General features: G+C 33.1%; 1 protein-coding gene across 2 annotated transcripts in view; it reads left to right on the top strand.

The window, feature by feature from the left end:
* LOC145279788 (serine/threonine-protein kinase Sgk2-like) overlaps positions 1–19,840 on the top strand; it is a 207,931-nt gene that overhangs the window by 163,509 nt on the left and 24,582 nt on the right. For both annotated transcript variants that reach the window (XM_080131113.1, XM_080131114.1), the window contains 5 exons: positions 7,488–7,581; positions 8,757–8,806; positions 10,223–10,280; positions 14,462–14,677; positions 19,396–19,508. In XM_080131113.1, coding sequence (XP_079987239.1) covers positions 7,488–7,581; positions 8,757–8,806; positions 10,223–10,280; positions 14,462–14,677; positions 19,396–19,508 — 531 coding nt within the window. The remainder of the gene's footprint in view (positions 1–7,487; positions 7,582–8,756; positions 8,807–10,222; positions 10,281–14,461; positions 14,678–19,395; positions 19,509–19,840) is intronic.

Here is a 19,840-nt window from a genome sequence, read left to right as displayed (position 1 = left end):
CCGTGAGTGTGATATCTTTGAATTCTGTGAGTGTGATATCTTTGAATTCTGTGAGTGTGATATCTTTGAATTCTGTGAGTGTGATATCTTTGAATTCTGTGAGTGTGATATCTTTGAATTCTGTGAGCGTGATATCTTTGAATTCTGTGAGCGTGATATCTTTGAATTCTGTGAGCGTGATATCTTTGAAGTATATGAGTATAATATCTTTGAAGTGTATGAGTATAATATCTTTGAAGTGTATGAGTATAATATCTTTGAAGTGTATGAGTATAATATCTTTGAAGTGTATGAGTATAATATCTTTGAAGTGTATGAGTATAATTCTGATATCTTTGAGTTCTATGAGTTTGATACCTTTGATTTCTACGAGTCATGTTATCACATCTACTTTCAAGCGGATGCTTAGCAAATAAAATTTGATCCTGATCACAAAAGAAATCAACTCCCATGCAATCCTTAAACATGTGTTATTCACACTACTCTACTAGCTATAGTGAGGATTGTGAGAAATGCCATTTGTTTTTCCCTAGCTTGTGGTGTGTTGATATTTATGATAACATATGCTAATTTCAGGACATCAGTAGTTGACTAAAGTTGAAGGAAATGTGCTCAGATTTTTTAAATGCAACGACAATAATCGGGCGTGCTGTCTATGCTTGAATTGTGTTGCATATCTTTAAGAAGTGACGGGTCCTTGATAATTGTCTGGTCAGAATGTACTCAAGAGTTGAGATATCTTGAACTTAGCACCCAATTCTTTATTTTTCCATATACGTTCGCAAGCTGAGATGCCTTCATCTGGGTTTCTAATCTGCCTCCTGATATTGTTAGAATAGTTATTTAAGTTTCTACTGCTGTTTTATAAGAGGAAATTCCAGGCCCCAACATTTAACTATGGAAATGAGCCTATAATTTGATGATGAAAAAGAAAAACAGAAAACACAAAAGATGATTAGAAAATGGATTAATGTATATATTTATGAATTCTGTATTCTCACCCATCCCCAATTTGGGTTCTGGTGGTGTCGAGGAAATTGGGCAACAGGAACAAAGGGCAATTTTGACAATGTAGGAAAATTGTGCAATTATGGAATTGAAAATAAATTTTAAAACCGTCTTTGTGGAGATATAGTTTTAAATAGGAGTTGTCCCCCTCCCCCCAAGATGTACTGTAGTTTTAAAGCAAATAAAATCGATTTTTCTAAGTGTGCATTCTAAGAACATGGTTATCGTTTTCTAATATAATATCAATAAATAGTATTGAATTAAAATACAATCAAAACATTAAATCCATTATAATGAATATCAGTGTCTTTGTAAATAAATCATCCATTTTCATATTCTGTTAATTGTTGAAAAAAGTCAATTGCTTTGTGACTGTTCAAAGTTTTAAATGAAATTGTAAGTCTTTAAACTATCGACTAAAAAGTCAATTTCCGTTTTAAAATCTTGAAAATTTAATTCAGTTTTAATCCTTGGTGATCACAATGTTGCGTAAAATAGTATTAACTAATACTATATTCTTTCAAATAAATCGTAATACTTTTTATGTAAAACTTTCTGATTTGTAACAAATAATCATTAAAAATTAACAAAAAATGAAAGAGTGAAAGTCCGATTTTCCCCTGGAATAGTGATTAGTTATTTTAATATTATTTTAATTTAATTGAAATTAATTTTTTTTACTTGTAACACACACACACACACACACACACACACACACACACACACACACACACACACACACACACACATTTAAATTGTGATCAAAAAGAGCTACAGAATTTGAACTAAGATGTTATTTTTAACTCTAACAGTAAATTAAGTTGAGGTTTAGTTTTAGAAATCTCTAATTGGTTAGGTCCAAATTCTGTAGAAGCATCCCCCTCCTTTTTATTCTGTTCCAAATTATATTGTTTAAATCCCCCCCCCCCCCATATTCGCTATAAATCTGAAGTGTAAGCTATAAAGTGTTTTCAACAATTGATTTGAAAGAACAAAGTTTTCTTTTGGTTTGAAGTCAGATTAAATATATTTGAAAAGATTTATGCTTAACTATAATGGATTGGGAATTTTTAGTGTTTTTTTTTTATTTCAGTTTTTTAAATTTGTTAAATACATGAAGATTTTAGACAAAGAAAAAAAAAACAGAATGTAATTATGGTGAAATAATAACGTTATCATTTAGAAACCCATTTTTAATATATGGAGGGTGAATGTTGTGCAAATATTCAGTAGATTCATCTAAAAACTTAAGTGAAAGATATCGTCAAAATTGAATGCAACTTGAAAATTGTAATTTAAAAAGATAGCTCGGTCTGTAATCTGCAGGGAAGCAATCTTTGTTCTCCAAGAGGGATTTAGATATTTTGTCAAATAAATACCCCCCCTCCCCCAAATGATGTTAATAAAACCAGTCAAAATGATTTCTTCGTCTAAGGCATAATTAGCAGATCTGGAACTGAACTCACAGCTTCACCCTAATATACCACCTGCCGTCTTAAAAAATGCTCCAGTAATATTTATCATATTTATTACTCCTCTCTCCACTAAGGCAAAGTTAGACATTAGGTCAGTTTTTAATGTGAGGAAATTCAATCTCTTGGAAAAGGGGCACCCTAAATTGGAACAAAAATTTTAAAATTGTCTCTGTCTAGAGAAGTATTTCTTAATCACTGAGGATAGAAAAGATGAAGTGTAGTATCAGAACAGATACTACACTTTTGTATCTCTCCTAGACAAACTGTCCTTTTCAGACACAAAAAAAATTTTGCATTCTACCTGTCCTTTTTCAGAACAATTTCTTTGTTTGCTGACCTGTTCTCTAACCTCAGTATGATGTTCACAATTTGATCATCAATGTTGTAGAAGCAGTCGGACCAGATACTTACCATCAACCTATTTAGATATTTTATCAAATAAATGCATCCCCCCTCCCTCTCCACTTGCAAAAAATAAAATGTTAATCAAACTAAAGTCTTCTAAGGCGTAATTAATGGCCCTGGCACTGTACTTGCAGCTTCACCCTATCCTGCCAACCTAGGGTTAAGCACCGACAATTCCGGCATGCATTTCTGCCATTCATTTATCACTACCCTCCCACCTCCTGTCTGCAACTGACCAATGATGACCATGTAAAGTGCAAAGTCACTGCATACAACTCCTATCTGTAAATACATCCGATAACCGATAATCATAGGAGAGATGAATCGTTAAGTAAATGTGTAGGTTTCCTGTTTTTTGTTTTTTTTTCTTCTTTTCGTCTATCACATTTACGCACACATTTAAGAAATATCCATTGTATTTCGACATGCACCCCTGCACAACATATAACCTGTTGTTAGCATGCGCTTATGGAAGGTCAGTAAAAATAGTGTTCTTCTTCGTGCTCTTTTGTTATTGTTGTTTTTTTTTTGTGCATTTTTGTTTGTCCTTCGTAGTTCATTTTTAATGGTGCAGTGGAAATGAAAAACCATTTAGGAATAAATTGGAGAAAATGTTTTCTTGATATAATTAATTAATATGGTATAAATAATAAGCACTTATTTACTTTCTCATAGATATGTGCGTGCATGGCGCATTGCATCAATGGTGCCATACTATTTTTTTTTTTCTCTTGGTTGTAGGAGTGTGTGTGTGTATTTCAATGTATATTTATATGCGTGTATATGTATATTGCGTGTATTTAGGGAATATATATATATATATATATATATATATTTTTTTTTTACATAAAGGAGTCACCACTTATTAAGGTCCGGAAGCTACTCGAGGATAAGGGTCAATAAGTGTACAGTGGTCAATGAGACAATGTTGTAATAATTGTTGGAAATTTGGTAAATTGGATTACTTAAGGGGAACGGCTCATCAAAAACTTGTTTAAATTGGACTTGAAGACAACCATATTATAGTCATTAATGCAAACATTGAACAAGACTTAATGCTTCTACTTCAAGTTTTTTTTTTTCGTTTTTTTCAAATAGTCTATCCAGTATAAAAATTTAAACAGAAGTATCCATGTTATATATATATATATATATATATATATATATACACACACACACACATATGAACGTGTGTGTATATCAGTATGTATATTACTAGGAGTGTTCATCTGGTGTGACCTGCATGGATATATACATTTGGCAAAAATGATTTCCAAAAGTAATGTTTTTAATTTTTGCTTTGAAATAAGTTAATTTCTAATATGAAATCAGTAAATAACAGAACTGTTAGCACATTGATGTTTTCTTAAGAAAAATAAAATATTTGTTGGTGCTGTGTTTCAGTGAAACGGCCAATTGTTTCAACGAATCCAAACAATTTTTGTTTATTATTTGATTATTTTAAATCTTATGGCTGAATCAAAGTATTTAAATATTTTAAACCTGTTTTTCTTTTATGAAAAAGCAAAAAAAAAAAAAATCTGTTTTACACAAGACCTAACCGGTTATTTCCCCTAAGTAATCTCCACATGAAATGAAAGAATAATTTCTATGGTGTCTTTAGGTTCTGTGAAAAATTTAACCCTTAATAAAACTTATTTGAATGTTCTAATTGTTAACACACCGATTTCTACAACACATAAATGTTAACTATTTTTGTACATGGATTATTATTATGAGTGCACACACTTTTGTAAAAATTGACAAAATAATGCATAGTGTAGTGTTCACAATACATATAAATAACATTAATTAATGAAGTTAAAAAAAAAAAAGAAGGTAAAAAAAAAGGAAGAAAGTGAACCTTTAATCATGAAATCAGTGTGGTGAATTTCTTTCTGAAGTCATTTCAAACGACGGGGTGGAATGTCCGATTTGCCATTTGCTTTCTCTCTTCCCCTAAACACTTGAAATGGTTTCATCATTTTTATTAACACTAGCAGAGGTATGCCTGACTTTCCTTGAGCGTAAAATATGCTTAAATATGATATTTTACTTTGTCCAGATTTTGTATATGTTATAGTCGTAATTTCAAAAGTAAAAAAAACAAAACAAAACTATTTGCATGCCATTAGCTAAAATTGACACTGAAACTGTAGCATTCAAAGCTGGTAACGTTACTACTGTACCAACATGACATGCATATGAACTGATTAAAAATAAACTAAGATGAATGTACAAAATGTACAACAATTTTTTTTCAGTTTTGACCCATTTTTGACCCCTTAAAACTAGCTTAAGAATGGTCCGTAAAAAATCTGATCATTTGAGGCCCTAGTGCTGCTCTGCAACTTTTAGTTTCAGAGGAGATAGTTTAAAAATATGGAGACAGACACAGACAGACATATAGTCTTTTATATACAGCCCCCCCCCCAAAAAAAACGGGCCCCAACTCTAATTAGGCCCCATTTCTTAGTGTTTTGTCCGAATGAAATGAAACTTTGGTCATAACTTGTGTATTATATTCAAAACATCACATCAAAACACAAGGGTCTTTGGCCTTTTTTTCTCCATTCTACAGCATATGTTCTAAATGGCCTCCATTTAGCTTTTGCTTTTTTTGGGTCACCCTGTATTAAATAATGAGATAAGTGTGTGTGCGTGCGCGCGCACACACACACACACACACTTATGGACTCTCTCGTCGAATTCCACTCTGAGGTTCAGGCAACTAAGTTGTGTGAAATCCACACAGGTGATTTGTTTTAAAGTGGTGAAGGCTTTGTGTAGAAGCATTCACATTTTTTGGAGCCACTACTACCTTCAGTCAGTGCAAAAATGATTGCCACAAGACATAGCAGAAAGTAGACCTCAAGTTTTACCTCAGAGTTTTCCTTCTACATGCATGTGTTAATGAAGACTGAGGGTACATCTCTTCCAATGGTTTTAAATGTGCCCTCACATACTTATCTAGAAATTACCACACCCTGCCACACACATGCACACACATATATATATATGACAAGAAAAATGATGATGAAAATAAAAATTGAATAAATTACAGTATTTATTAATTCATTAATCAAATATTTAAACAGGAAATGAAAATAAAAGTTCCTAATTCTTAACCCATCGATTTTCAGAGGTGAACTTTTTCATTAGAGTAGCGAACTTTAAATTAAATTTAAAATAAAATAAAAATATTTTTATTATACAAATATGTTGTTCATTCCAATGATTAATTTTTGGCATTTATGAATTAAACTAGCGGGGGGGGGGTACCCGGTATTGCCCAGGTGTTTGGAGGTGTGTGTGGTTTTGTGTAAATCAAAACTCGGGGGGGGGGGGGTTAAAATAAAAAAAAAAGTTTTGGTAGGTAAGTATGAGGATCGAACCCTTGAGGCAAAGTTTGAAGTTAAAGTGTGAAAAAAAACGTGCAACGTTAACCACTGGGCCACTACGAAATACTAACAGAAACATGTTTGAATTTATTTAATTATTTAGAATTGGCAGGTGCACGTTTTAATGACTTAATGAGGTCAACTTTGACTGCGGGGTAGTATTCTATTTATTTCAGGAATGCTTTTTTTATTTTTATTTTCTCAAGATGTTGGGGGGGGGGACCAACTCCCCATAACAAGGGGATTGTCCAAATTGAATATAAGGAAAATTTCCACATTGATCAAAGCTGATTGCTTTCGGACATTTCCGGCGATCGCGATCGGAAAAATACCGCCAGAATTAGTGTCGCTTTTATTATATGAAAAAGCCTAATCCACATGCGGGGAGCGAAAAATGTTGAATATTTATCTTTTCAAAGTCAAGCAAATTAAATAGACAGGCGACCTCCATTGTTAACTCGTAGATATTATGATTTATGTGATATAAAAAGTTTTAAGAAGTTGTGAGTCGACTGACTGCTTCTTGGAAAAAAGCCTTTCTTGGACATACACAAAAAGCGAACAGCATACGCACATTTTCGCTTTTATATATATAGATAAAATTTTGGGCATATGGCCCCCACAGCTTGCACGTATATGGTGTTATCTGGAGGTATAATTTTCACGAACTCTACACATTAAATTAGGCTGTATTTCGGTAATAACACATCAAAGATTGTCTTCTAAGTGATCTATCATGTATGATTTTACATACCCCCCCCCTATTATGAGGTTAAAGCACACAAACGAGGTGGCCAGTTGATATATTCATTTTGTGAAATTATTTGTTCATTAAATCTTTCGCTAAGTAAATTGATTGTACAGTTTGCACAATTATACAATTTGCTTGAGCATCAGTCTCTTCATGATGAATTGCCAAACCAAGCTGAACTCAAAATAATGGATAGTTGCCAAATTTGCAGTTAAAGAAAGTTGTCAATTTAAAATATGCTGCTCACAAAAATAAAATAAACTTCTTTCCTTTGTATTTAAATCACACAAAATACTAAAATATTTCTCAGATTTTGGATTTAGTTATGTTTGAAAAAAAAGAATCTTTTTTAATTTTGTGATTTTCTTCTGAAATTTGAACCATACACGAAATTTATTTTTGTACTTTTATTTTATTCTAATTATTCTTTTCTGTTCATGTCTTCAGCCCAGACGTCCGTGCTTTTCTTTCATTGGACAATTCCCGAAATGCTGAGGAACCTGCTGATTCGGACAGTTTTTATGACTCTGATCCTGTCATGGTAAGTGTGACATATATATATCAGTTGTCTTTTTTGTCTTTTTTGTGGCTTTTAACCTTAACAAGTAATGCTTTCAATAAATGTGGGAATGGCGTGTAATAAAGGAAGATGTTAAGTAAAAATCAGTTCTAAGTAATAGTTCTCTGGAAGTTTAAGGGTCAATCTTCATTATAGGCAATATCAAGAATGATTCCTGAGTTTGACAAGATGCACCTGAAAAATATTCATAGTTACATTGGTTAAAACATTACAATAATAATAGAAGTGACATTTTTACGGAACTTTTTGGAATGCATTATTATGGAGCTTTTTGTGACACATTTAGATGGAACTTTTCATAACACATTTAGGTGAAACTTTTTGTACCGCATCTAGGCGGAACTTTTTGTACCGCATCTAGGCAGAACTTTTCGTACCGCCTTTATGCAGAATTTAAACATGTACAATTTAGTCATAATTAAATAAAGATGATATTATGAAAAATTTGAATATATCTAATATTGATAATTTCTTTATATTGTCATTTTACTTATTTAAAACCCTCATGCATAACCTCAAATATTATAGTTTCACAAGCCATGAAAAGGCTAGCATTATATTAAAATGTTGCTACACTTCAGTCAATGTTTGTTTTCTGAACTCCATAAAGAGATATTTTGATTAGTTGTCAAATCCCCAAATCATGTTTTCAGTTTTATATTTTGATCCATTTATCGAATTTGTAGAAGGCAATTTTAACTCTTATGTATGCAAACTTTTAACGTTTTTATAACATCTAGCAAATCATATCGCCATAAGATTAAAGTTCTAAATAATTTGTGCACTTTGGTCTGGTGGCCTGCTTTCCAGCTGACTACAATATAGTCGTCTTCCAAGTCCAATGTAAACAAGTTCTTATCCCCCCCCCCAACTCTAAATAACCCATTTCTATCACTAACTATTAATATGCTGTTGCTTCAGTGACTACTGTAAACTCATTAATCCTTATCCTTGAGTAGCCTTTGGACATTGATAAGTGATGCCCCCTATGTTAAAAAAAAAAAATGATTGGTACACATCAACCAAACTCTCTGAATTAGTGTTCACTATTTAGATTCAGGGAACAATATTTAAGTTTTTATTTTATTTGAAAATATATTTTTTAACCTGAAAGATTTATTTATTTTTATTTTTAGAATGGAAAAGATAGCAATCCAGTGAATCTTGGTCCGAGTGAAAAACCAAGGTAAATTGCCTTTTTCTATTTTTTTAAAAAATTTATTTTTATTATTTAAAAAGTGAGGGTAGTTTGTTTGAACCAGTGCTGTAAATATGGAAGCGTTTAAGAAAACTGTTAGCAATGTAGGATACCGGGATGGTGAGGTGACGCGACATATGAACAAAAACAGACAAACAAAAGTTACATTTAAATTATGAATCTTGATATATCTATTTATTTTTCAAAATTCTTTCACATAAATCAGTAAATATGGACTTAATGTTAAATATAATTGAGGTGGTAGTCTAGAAATCAAACCAAAAACATGCCATAAGAACGGAACAGCGAATATAAATTCAGGACAACTATTATACAAATAACAGGGAACAGTGAATTTATTACATTTTTTTTTTTTATATATTATTAGAACTTTTTATTAATTTTAATATTAATTTGTTATTAATATATATATATATTTACTATAATAATTATTGTTTTGAAATTTAAACACATGCACAACAACAAATATGGATATAGGACAGCTGTCACATAGAAATATAACATTTATTTTGTTTAACTTTTCTTTGTAAAAATTGTGATTTATTTCTCTCTTTATTAAACAACAAAGTGGATTTAATAGTGTGTGTCCTTTTTGTTATCTCATCCTTGTCACTTAAATCTGTTATAACCTGAAGTCCTTTGACTTGACAATTTACATTATAAACATTTCAACGAAAGATAGATAAAAATAAAGAACATGATTGAATAAACAAACTTGTTTCTTTTTCCATTAATGGCAAAGATAAATGAGATTTAGAAGCAACAATCACTACATTCTGATTTCAAGTGTTATAATTTTATTGTGCAGATTGCAAAAACAGTGTCAATATGACAATACATTTTGCTTACGAAGTGCACAGTTTGTAAATATTTGAATGTCAAACCTGATTTAATTGTTAATTCTCTTAGTTCGTACAATTACGACTCGTTGACCTTGGAGAAGACATTTGGCGACAACAGTGGCGAAATGTCTAAGGCAGTAATCAGAATAGCCTGAGCTTATAAATTCATGTTTACAAAGATTGAGTTTGAGGTTTCATTTTTTTTAATGTGTCACGCAAACGGAAGTTAGTGGCGTCCCCTTAGTATTAGCAGCATAATTATAAGAACTATGCAACTAACTAAGGGTGACAACTTGCCATATGGTTATTATTAAACTGGAAGTTGCTAGCAGATTGTGTCTGTGTGTGTGTGCTTCTGCTGATGCCAGAATTTCATGAATCTGTTTCTTACACCCTCTCTGGGTATTTTGAACTTCTTTCTACTATTTTGTCGTGTTGAAAAGTTTTAGTTTCAGTCAATTTTGTATTTCTTTCAATCATCAAAACCTTACTGAGGGCATAAATTATACATTTTCTTTTTTTATAATTTTTACTTTTTCAGTGTTCGGCCAAGTGATTTTGAGTTTTTGAAAGTTATTGGAAAAGGAAGTTTTGGAAAGGTAAATTTAATTTGTTTTTCTTTCTTTTTTTCTAGTTGATATTTTGTGAGAATAAAATGTAACCTCGTTTGAATGTTTTAATAGAATCTTATAATACAGCAATATTTTGTGCTGGTCCTCTGGAGAGGGACCTATGTTTTCAGTCGCGTCCGTGCATCCAGACGATTGCCAGATAACCGTCCATTAGTTTTTCCTGAAATTTTGCCACAAATTGTATTTCATTAAATGCACAGTAAAAAAAATATTTTTGCAAAAATTCACGTTGCGTCCCCAAGGGCTCAAAAGAGGTAAAAAATGCCCCCAAAAATGACACATTTTGCCCCATAACTTTTGATCCATCCTTAGATTTTTCTGAAACTTGGCCAAAATGTGGAACCCATTGTTCTTAATATAAATCCAGTATGGGTGACCCTGGCAAAATTCTGGTTTGCATCCCTGGGGACTTTCAATGCTAAAAATGCTCCTTTTTGTGGCTCTTTTTTCATATTTCTTAACAAAAACTTGATATGTCTGACTATATAGTGGTTTTTCACGGTGGTCAACTCTAAATATACATGTGTTAAGGCCTGAAACTGCACCATTATTCATTTACACTGGGATTCAGCATCCCCAGGGGCTTAAAAGAGATAAAAAATTCCCTAAAATGACCAAAAATGAAACTTTTTGCCCCATAGCGTTGATCCATCCATTAGATTTTTCTGAAACTTGGCCAAAATGTGGAGGCCATTGTTCTTAATATAAATCCAGTATGTGTGACCCTGGCAAAATTCTGGTTCACATCCCTCAGGGACTTTTAAGACTAAAAAACATGCCTATTACTCAAAAACTAGATATGTCTATATAGTAATTTTCCATGGTGCTGAATTAAAATGAACATGCCTTAAGGCGTGAAACTGCACTGTTTGTCCATTTTCACTGGGATTCTGCATTCCCAGGAGCTCAAAAGAGGTCACAAATGCCCCCAAATTACAAAAAATGGCACTTATTACCCCATAACTTTTGCCCCATCGATTAGATTTTTCTTAAACTTGGCGAAAATGTGATGGCAACATTGGCCCTTCACACTTCTCACATTCATCATTTCTTCACTATTTTTTGTGGTGCAATCTCACATGCAGCACCAGGCTTCCTAGCACACAAAATCTTCATGACAGGAGACACACTTGTTCTGAAATCAGTCTATTCAACAGGCTTAAAAAGAAAAAGAAATTTTGTCCTGAATTATAAATACACTAGACTTTTTAGCCCATTAAAAACGGGCAAATGAGTGTTTTATATGAAATTGATAGTTGAATATGATTAAATTTGTACTCCTTTTTGCATTAAATTCTAATCCCTATTAATCCCTAATTATGCATTGAACAGATACCATAATGCTTTCTTCGCTGCACCCTATCATAACATAGGTTTGTGCAAAATTTTAGTCAGATCAGCCAAGTAGTTTTTGAGAAGTGGAACTTAAATACTAATCCCTATTAATCTGTAACTGTATATTGAACGGATACCATGATACCTAGTTCTCTGCACCTTATAACAAAGTTCCATACAAAATTTCAGCCAGATCAGCTTTGTAATTTCTGAAAAAAAAAGTGGAATGGACAGACAGAGAGAGAAAAATATAATATAGATTTTATTTACCTGTTAAGAAATCAAAATTCAATAACAATTCTTCTCCATTGCGACACTGAAGAAACCAGACATAGTCATTTGTTGTGCTGAACGAAAGCTTGTACATGTGGTAGAATTAATGGTTTCACATGAAGATAACAATACCAAAGCAGCACAGATGAGAAAAGGCGACCATTATGAGAATCTACTTGACGATTGCCAAGAAACAGGTTGGAGCTCAACATGTTTATCTGTTGTAGATGATTCATTGACGAGAGATTACGAAAGTGATTCACTAAAATCAGTTTCAACCATCCGCAGAGAAACAATGCAATGAAGAAAATTCAGCACACAATTGAGAAAGCAAGCCATTCGATCTGGTTAGAGAGAGGTGACACCGACTGACTAGAAAGATGGCATTGAATACACACGTGACATTGAATACACATGTAGAAAATGTCCTGTCAACAGCATTACTAACAAGAAAGGTCACCCGAGCAGTCCACACTTAGACCATCAAATCTGGTTTATCATTGTAAATTCACCAGTTGATCCAGTGAATAGGTCCTCATGATATCTGTGATGGGGGTAGGGGTCAATGTACATAAAAGTCTGGAAGGTCCAGAAACAGAGCGCATTGTGATGAATCCACAAATTCAGTGGATTCAGTGTGCGGAGCAGTTGATGGTAAGCACTTAGACAACAAGCTGTTTTACTAACATTAACAAATCAGATTATAAAAGAAATTATCCTAAAAGACTGACAGCTTAGTACAATTGTGAATTGTTACAAAAGTAAAGAGGAGATACTACAGATAATTAAAAAGGCTTAAAGTTGATGGATCAGATCCTCAAAGTGATTGAGAGAATAATGGAAAAGCAAATAAAAAGTCTGTTAAGAGTAGATGAAATGCAGTTTGTTTTATGCCTGAGTAAATTATCTCTGGTACAATTTATCCTGAGATAAATATGAAAGAAATCTGTATGATGTATGACAAAACGAAAATATCACATTCCAAAATTCAAGTAAATTGATCAAGTATTTTTATTTTTATAAAAGAAAATCATTTTTAAGTGATTAATGGGAATTTGTAAGCATTACAACATAAATCTATTTTTTTTTTTTTTTTGAGATTTTTTTTAGAATGATGGGCAAGGCAGTTGTTTTTTGGTTATTCATAAATATGATTTTTTTTTTATTTAAAAAATAAAACTATGGGATCAATTTACCTGATTTTTGGAATATATTTTCATTCAGTCACGGAAATATACCTCATTCAGATTTTTCTTTCTATTTGTTTTTTTAATATAGAAGAAATTCTGGACAAGAACCAAGGTTTTCTGGTAGGCTTTGCATAAACTAGGGGCAAACGAGTGGTTGGTGTAGGTTATTCAAGCAATTTATAGAAATGCTCAATCATGTTAAACTTAACAGCATATATAGTGCCGGCTTTAATGTTTAGGGTTCTGTAGTGAGTCTGTTGCTTTTCATTTATGTTTTAAAAGCATTGTCTATGGAGTTTTGTATGGATTGTTCAGAAGAGCTGCGGTATGCTAATGATTTAGTACTTGTCTCTGAAACAATGGGAAGCATACTTGTTAAAGATTTGGAAGAATGCTATAGAAAGTTAACTTCAGAAAGTGAATGTTGCTAAAACCGAAATAAAGATCGGTGATTGTAGGAAAGTTGAAAGAAGGAATGAGTTTTTCGGTTAGTAGATGTAGAACAGTTGAGTTAGCTGGTCCTGTTCACAGGGGCAAAGGCAAGGAAAACATGTGGAGGAAGTGTTAAAAATCGACCAGAGAGATGAAAACCTTTTCAGAGATTTGGCAGTCAATTTTTTAAAGGCGTCCAATGCATGCAATATGCATTATGAACATTAAACTAGGTATGAAATTTTTCAAGCATTAACCTAATGATATTATGATGTCAACTGCATAAAAACTCTAGACTGACACCAACAGCGAGTTCTTTTTATTTCATCCTAAATTGGGTTCTTGAAAATAATGTATGATGTATGTATCCGTGATGAAACAAATATATCAATTGATCAAGTAGTTTATTTTGGAAAAAGAAAATCAAATTTTATGAGTATCCGAGGAGTGACACCATTTTGAGAAAAAATCTCCAAGAATAAGTGAGGTAACTCAGCAATATTTCATACTTGATTTATGTTGTAATCTCTACGAATTCCCATTAATCGCTTAAATATGATCTACTTTCAAAAATATAACTACTTGCTTAATTTACTAGATTTTTGAAATATGATATTTTGATTTCATCACGGGTACTTAAATTATACAAATCTTTTTTAATTATTGATGAGTTATCTCCCTTTGTTTCTTGAATATTTTTTTCAAGATGGTGGGCAGATACTGATAAAATTTGATTTTTTTTTTTATAATAGAACTACTTGATCTATGTAATTTTTAGAGTACAATATTTTCGTATCATCATAGGTTTGTACATCATACAGATTTTTCTTTATTTTTGTTTTTTGATATAGGGGAATTTTGCACAAGAACTCAAAATTGCTAAGAAATTAAAATCATAATTATGTTCGTTTATTTCAGGTGATGCTAGCCCGTAACAAGACAGAAAGGAATATTTATGCCATTAAAGTTCTTCAGAAGAAAGCTGTAATGAAAAGGAATGAAGTTCGGCACATTATGTCTGAACGGAATGTTCTTGTGCAGAATGTTAAACATCCATTCCTTGTTGGACTGCATTACTCATTTCAAACTCCAGACAAACTCTACTTTGTTCTTGACTATGTCAATGGTGGAGAGGTAAGAAAAAACATTCATTTTCCCTCCACTCTTCTTTTCTATGTTCTCGCCCTCTCCTTTTCTGTGTTCTCGCCCTCTCCTTTTCTGTGTTCTCGCCCTCTCCTTTTTGTTGTTCCCGCCCCTCTCCTTTTTGTTGTTCCCGCCCCTCTCCTTTTTGTTGTTCCCGCCCCTCTCCTTTTTGTTGTTCCCGCCCCTCTCCTTTTTGTTGTTCCCGCCCCTCTCCTTTTTGTTGTTCCCGCCCCTCTCCTTTTTGTTGTTCCCGCCCCTCTCCTTTTTGTTGTTCCCGCCCCTCTCCTTTTCGTTGTTCCCGCCCCTCTCCTTTTCGTTGTTCCCGCCCCTCTCCTTTTCGTTGTTCCCGCCCCTCTCCTTTTCGTTGTTCCCGCCCCTCTCCTTTTCGTTGTTCCCGCCCCTCTCCTTTTCGTTGTTCCCGCCCCTCTCCTTTTCGTTGTTCCCGCCCCTCTCCTTTTCGTTGTTCCCGCCCCTCTCCTTTTCGTTTTTCCCGCCCCTCTCCTCTTCGTTGTTCCCGCCCCTCTCCTCTTCGTTGTTCCCGCCCCTCTCCTCTTCGTTGTTCCCGCCTCTCTCCTCTTCGTTGTTCCCGCCCCTCTCCTCTTCGTTGTAGTCTTCTCTTTTCATTCTCTACCCCCTCTCCTCTTGTCCTCTCATACACTCTCTTCTTAGTTTCTTAATCTATAATATATTGCAATAAACAAAGCCGTTTATTGTTCTCTGAATTAGAATGAAAATAAAAAGCAAAAAAACACAATCTCTTGAATCATTATATAACTCATGCATCAATTGAATAAGAAAATTATTTCAAAAGAAAAACAAATAAGAGACAATGCATACAGGTCCGAATGCGATTGATAAAAAGAAATATTTAACACACAAAAAACTACTCAGTTTTGAGGCTTTTTACAGCAACAACAATTCTGAATCATCGCTTTGAGTGTTTATGTATTTTCTTTGCTTCATCCCCTCCTTTTTTTTTATAGAAGCAGACAATATTTTTTTTAGCATAAAGATCTCTTTTTTGGCTTTGAAAAAACTTTACAAAGAAGGATGCAAACAATTTTTTTTTTCTGTTGGGTTTTTTACTTTGTGGAAATCTTGCTAGACTAAGGAAACTTTGAGAAAAAATAGTTCAGCGTAGCCCTTTACTTGGGAAAAATTGTTAAGAATCTGAAAAGGAAAAATGCTGAAAAACCTAGCCTAAAATAGCTAAATATAGCTTTTAATATTCTTTTTTTCAAATTTCTATTACGAATTAAAAATCATTTGAGCTCAAGAAACTTTTCATTAACTTTCTTTTTAGAGAATACTTTGAAACAATCTTCTTGCTTCATTCTCTTATATATATATATATATATATATATATATATATATATTTATTATTATTATTTATCTTACAATAAATAATTAATACTCTGTTAATAATTCAGTCATATAGACTACAAACTTTCAAATTTTTATCTAAAAGGTAAGTTCCCCCATACCCCATTCAAGGTTTACTGAATATATTTTTAATATTTTGAATCTCTTCCAAAATATTTTAAAACAGATGTTGCAATATTGTAATGTTTCAATTAATTTTTTAGCTCTGTCAAAATATTTCATTCTTTATCCAGGTTAATTTCACAGTAGAAAGTTTTTTACAAAAAGATATCAAAAGCTCAAATAAATCAATTTTGAGGTCAATCGTCTTGTTAATACATTTTATTTCTTCTCTTATTTCAAGTTTACTTAAAAGGAGAGAAAGATTTTAACGAAGAAACATTTTTTTTAAAAAGTGGAAATGTTTCTCTGGAGACTAGAAAAAAGTCAAACTAATTCGCTCAAATATTTTCTAATCTGACAATATTTGTTAATTTTACTAGTCTAGGAAACATCGATGTGCTTTGTTTACATCACATGACCCAAAACAACCAATGAGAAGGCATTAAAAATATCATCTGCTGAATTAACGAACCCGCTCAAAATCACACATCTCTAAAAAATCTTAAATCAGTCAAAAAATAAATTTTACAAACCTTAATTTTTTTTTTTGCTGAGCCCTTACATTTTAAATGAAATAAGCCATTTCAAATAAATTCTGAAAATATCAAAATATTCAATTATTACGAAAAAAAAACCAGCAAAGTTTGCTCATATTACTTTAAAAACTGCAAATTCGAGGGCATTCTAAATGTAATAAGCCATTGTTTATTTATTTAAAATAAATTCTGAAACCTCTCTTACCCGTCTTACCCCTGTCCTCTCTTACCCCTCTCCTCTTTTCTGTCGTTGTCTATTCTCCCTCTTTTCAGTCGTTGTCTCTTCTCTCTCATTGTGATGTCATCAGAGACTTTCTTGCTTAGTCTCTCCCTTTCATTTTTCCCATTTTTCTCTACTTGCTTGCTGTCTTTTTTCACTTCTATCTCACCCTTTTGTCACTTCTATCTTTCCCTTTTGTCTCTGTGCCATTCCTTTTTTTCCCCAGTATCTTTCCCTCTTTTTTTCCCCCCGGTATCCCCTCCCCCGGTATCTTTCCCTCTTTTTTTTCCCCGGTATCTTTCCCTCTTTTTTTTCCCCGGTATCTTTCCCTCTTTTTTTTCCCCGGTATCTTTCCCTCTTTTTTTTTTCCTGTATCTTTCCCTCTTTTTTTTCCCCTGTATCTTTCCCTCTTTTTTTTCCCCTGTATCTTTCCCTCTTTTTTTTTTCCCTGTATCTTTCCCTCTTTTTTTTTCCCTGTATCTTTCCCTCTTTTTTTTTTCCCTGTATCTTTCCCTCTTTTCTTTTTCCCTGTATCTTTCCCTCTTTTCTTTTTCCCTGTATCTTTCCCTCTTTTCTTTTTCCCTGTATCTTTCCCTCTTTTTTTTTCCAGTATCTTTCCCTCTTTTTTTTCCCCGGTATCTTTCCCTGTTTTTTTTTTCCTGTATCTTTCCCTCTTTTTTTTTTCCTGTATCTTTCCCTCTTTTTTTTTCCCCTGTATCTTTCCCTCTTTTTTTTTCCCTGTATCTTTCCCTCTTTTTTTTTCCCTGTATCTTTCCCTCTTTTTTTTTCCCTGTATCTTTCCCTCTTATTTTTTTCCCTGTATCGTTCCCTCTTTTTTTTTTCCCTGTATCTTTCCCTCTTTTTTTTTTCACTGTATCTTTCCCTCTTTTTTTTTTCACTGTATCTTTCCCTCTTTTTTTTTCCCTGTATCTTTCCCTCTTTTTTTTTCCCTGTATCTTTCCCTCTTTTTTTTCCCCTGTATCTTTCCCTCTTTTTTTTTCCCTGTATCTTTCCCTCTTTTCTTTTTCCCTGTATCTTTCCCTCTTTTTTTTTCCAGTATCTTTCCCTCTTTTTTTTCCCCAGTATCTTTGCCTCTTTTTTTTTTCCCCAGTATCTTTGCCTCTTTTTTTTTTTCCCAGTATCTTTCCCTCTTTTTTTTTCCCAGTATCTTTCCCTCTTTTTTTCCCAGTATCTTTCCCTCTTTTTTTTCCCCAGTATCTTTCCCTTTTTTTTTCCCCAGTATATTTCTCTCTTTTTTTTCCCCAGTATCTTTCTCTCTTTTTTTTCCCCAGTATCTTTCTCTCTTTTTTTTCTCCAGTATCTTTCCCTCTTTTGTTTTCCCCCAGCATCTTTCCCTCTTTTTTTTCCCCAGCATCTTTCCCTCTTTTTTTTCCCCAGCATCTTTCCCTCTTTTTTTTCTCCGATATCTTTCCCTCTTTTTTTTTCTCCGATATCTTTCCCTCTTTTTTTTTCTCCGATATCTTTCCCTCTTTTTTTTCCCCCGATATCTTTCCCTCTTTTTTTTTCCCCGATATCTTTCCCTCTTTTTTTTCCCCCGATATCTTTCCCTCTTTGTTTTCCCCGATATCTTTCCCTCTTTGTTTTCCCCGATATCTTTCCCTCTTTTGTTTTCCCCGATATCTTTCCCTCTTTGTTTTCCCCGATATCTTTCCCTCTTTTGTTTTCCCCGATATCTTTCCCTCTTTTGTTTTCCCCGATATCTTTCCCTCTTTTGTTTTCCCCGATATCTTTCCCTCTTTTGTTTTCCCCGATATCTTTCCCTCTTTTGTTTTCCCCGATATCTTTCCCTCTTTTGTTTTCCCCGATATCTTTCCCTCTTTTGTTTTCCCCGATATCTTTCCCTCTTTTGTTTTCCCCGATATCTTTCCCTCTTTTGTTTTCCCCGATATCTTTCCCTCTTTTGTTTTCCCCGATATCTTTCCCTCTTTTTTTTCCCCCGATATCTTTCCCTCTTTTTTTTCCCCCGATATCTTTCCCTCTTTTTTTTTCCCCCGATATCTTTCCCTCTTTGTTTTCCCCGATATCTTTCCCTCTTTGTTTTCCCCGATATCTTTCCCTCTTTGTTTTCCCCGATATCTTTCCCTCTTTTGTTTTCCCCGATATCTTTCCCTCTTTTGTTTTCCCCGATATCTTTCCCTCTTTTGTTTTCCCCGATATCTTTCCCTCTTTTGTTTTCCCCGATATCTTTCCCTCTTTTGTTTTCCCCAGTATCTTTCCTTCTTTTTTCCAGTATTTCTCCCTCTTTTTTTTCCTTTATATCTTATGAAGCCTTAATAATTTTAATATATAAATATTTTTTTTTTTTTTTTATGCATAGATATGTGTTATGTGTTCATTAAAATTCATCATTATGAATGACGAAACGATTATGAATAGTTGGTTGTTTTTATTCCCAGAATGTTTGCGTTGTATTTTATGTGATTGAGTTTTTCCTTTTCTTTTCTTAGTTATTCTTCCACTTACAACGTGAAAGATTTTTCACCGAATCTCGAGCCCGGTTTTATGCTGCCGAAATGGCCAGTGCTCTTGGATATCTTCATTCCCTCAATATCATCTACAGGTTTGTGTGTGTTTTTTTTTTTGTTTTCCTATCTGCTTCTTAAACTTGGATATCATAATAATTTTTCCTTTTGGTATGGCATAACAAATATTAGTGAAAATGTTAGGTTCTTTTCCAGAATTCTCTCTGTATTAAAAAGCCAAAAATAAAGAAAATATGTATGACGTATGTACCCGTAATGAAACAAAATCGCACAGCTCAAAGAAGTTTTGTTCAAATTTAATATAGTTAATAAAAGTGTTTGCTTTAGTGGTTTACTTTTTATGCCCATTCTCCTGCCATTTTAAAATATTAAACAAGTGAAGCATGTATGGCACCCTTGAGTTCACAGA

The sequence above is a fragment of the Euprymna scolopes genome, chromosome 7 (genome assembly GCF_053919585.1).
Source record: "Euprymna scolopes isolate OS-2025 chromosome 7, ASM5391958v1, whole genome shotgun sequence".
NCBI classification, from domain to species: Eukaryota; Metazoa; Mollusca; class Cephalopoda; order Sepiida; family Sepiolidae; genus Euprymna; species Euprymna scolopes.
The sequence above is the reverse complement of the archived record's forward strand: the minus strand, read 5'-3'. Positions and strand labels throughout refer to the sequence as shown.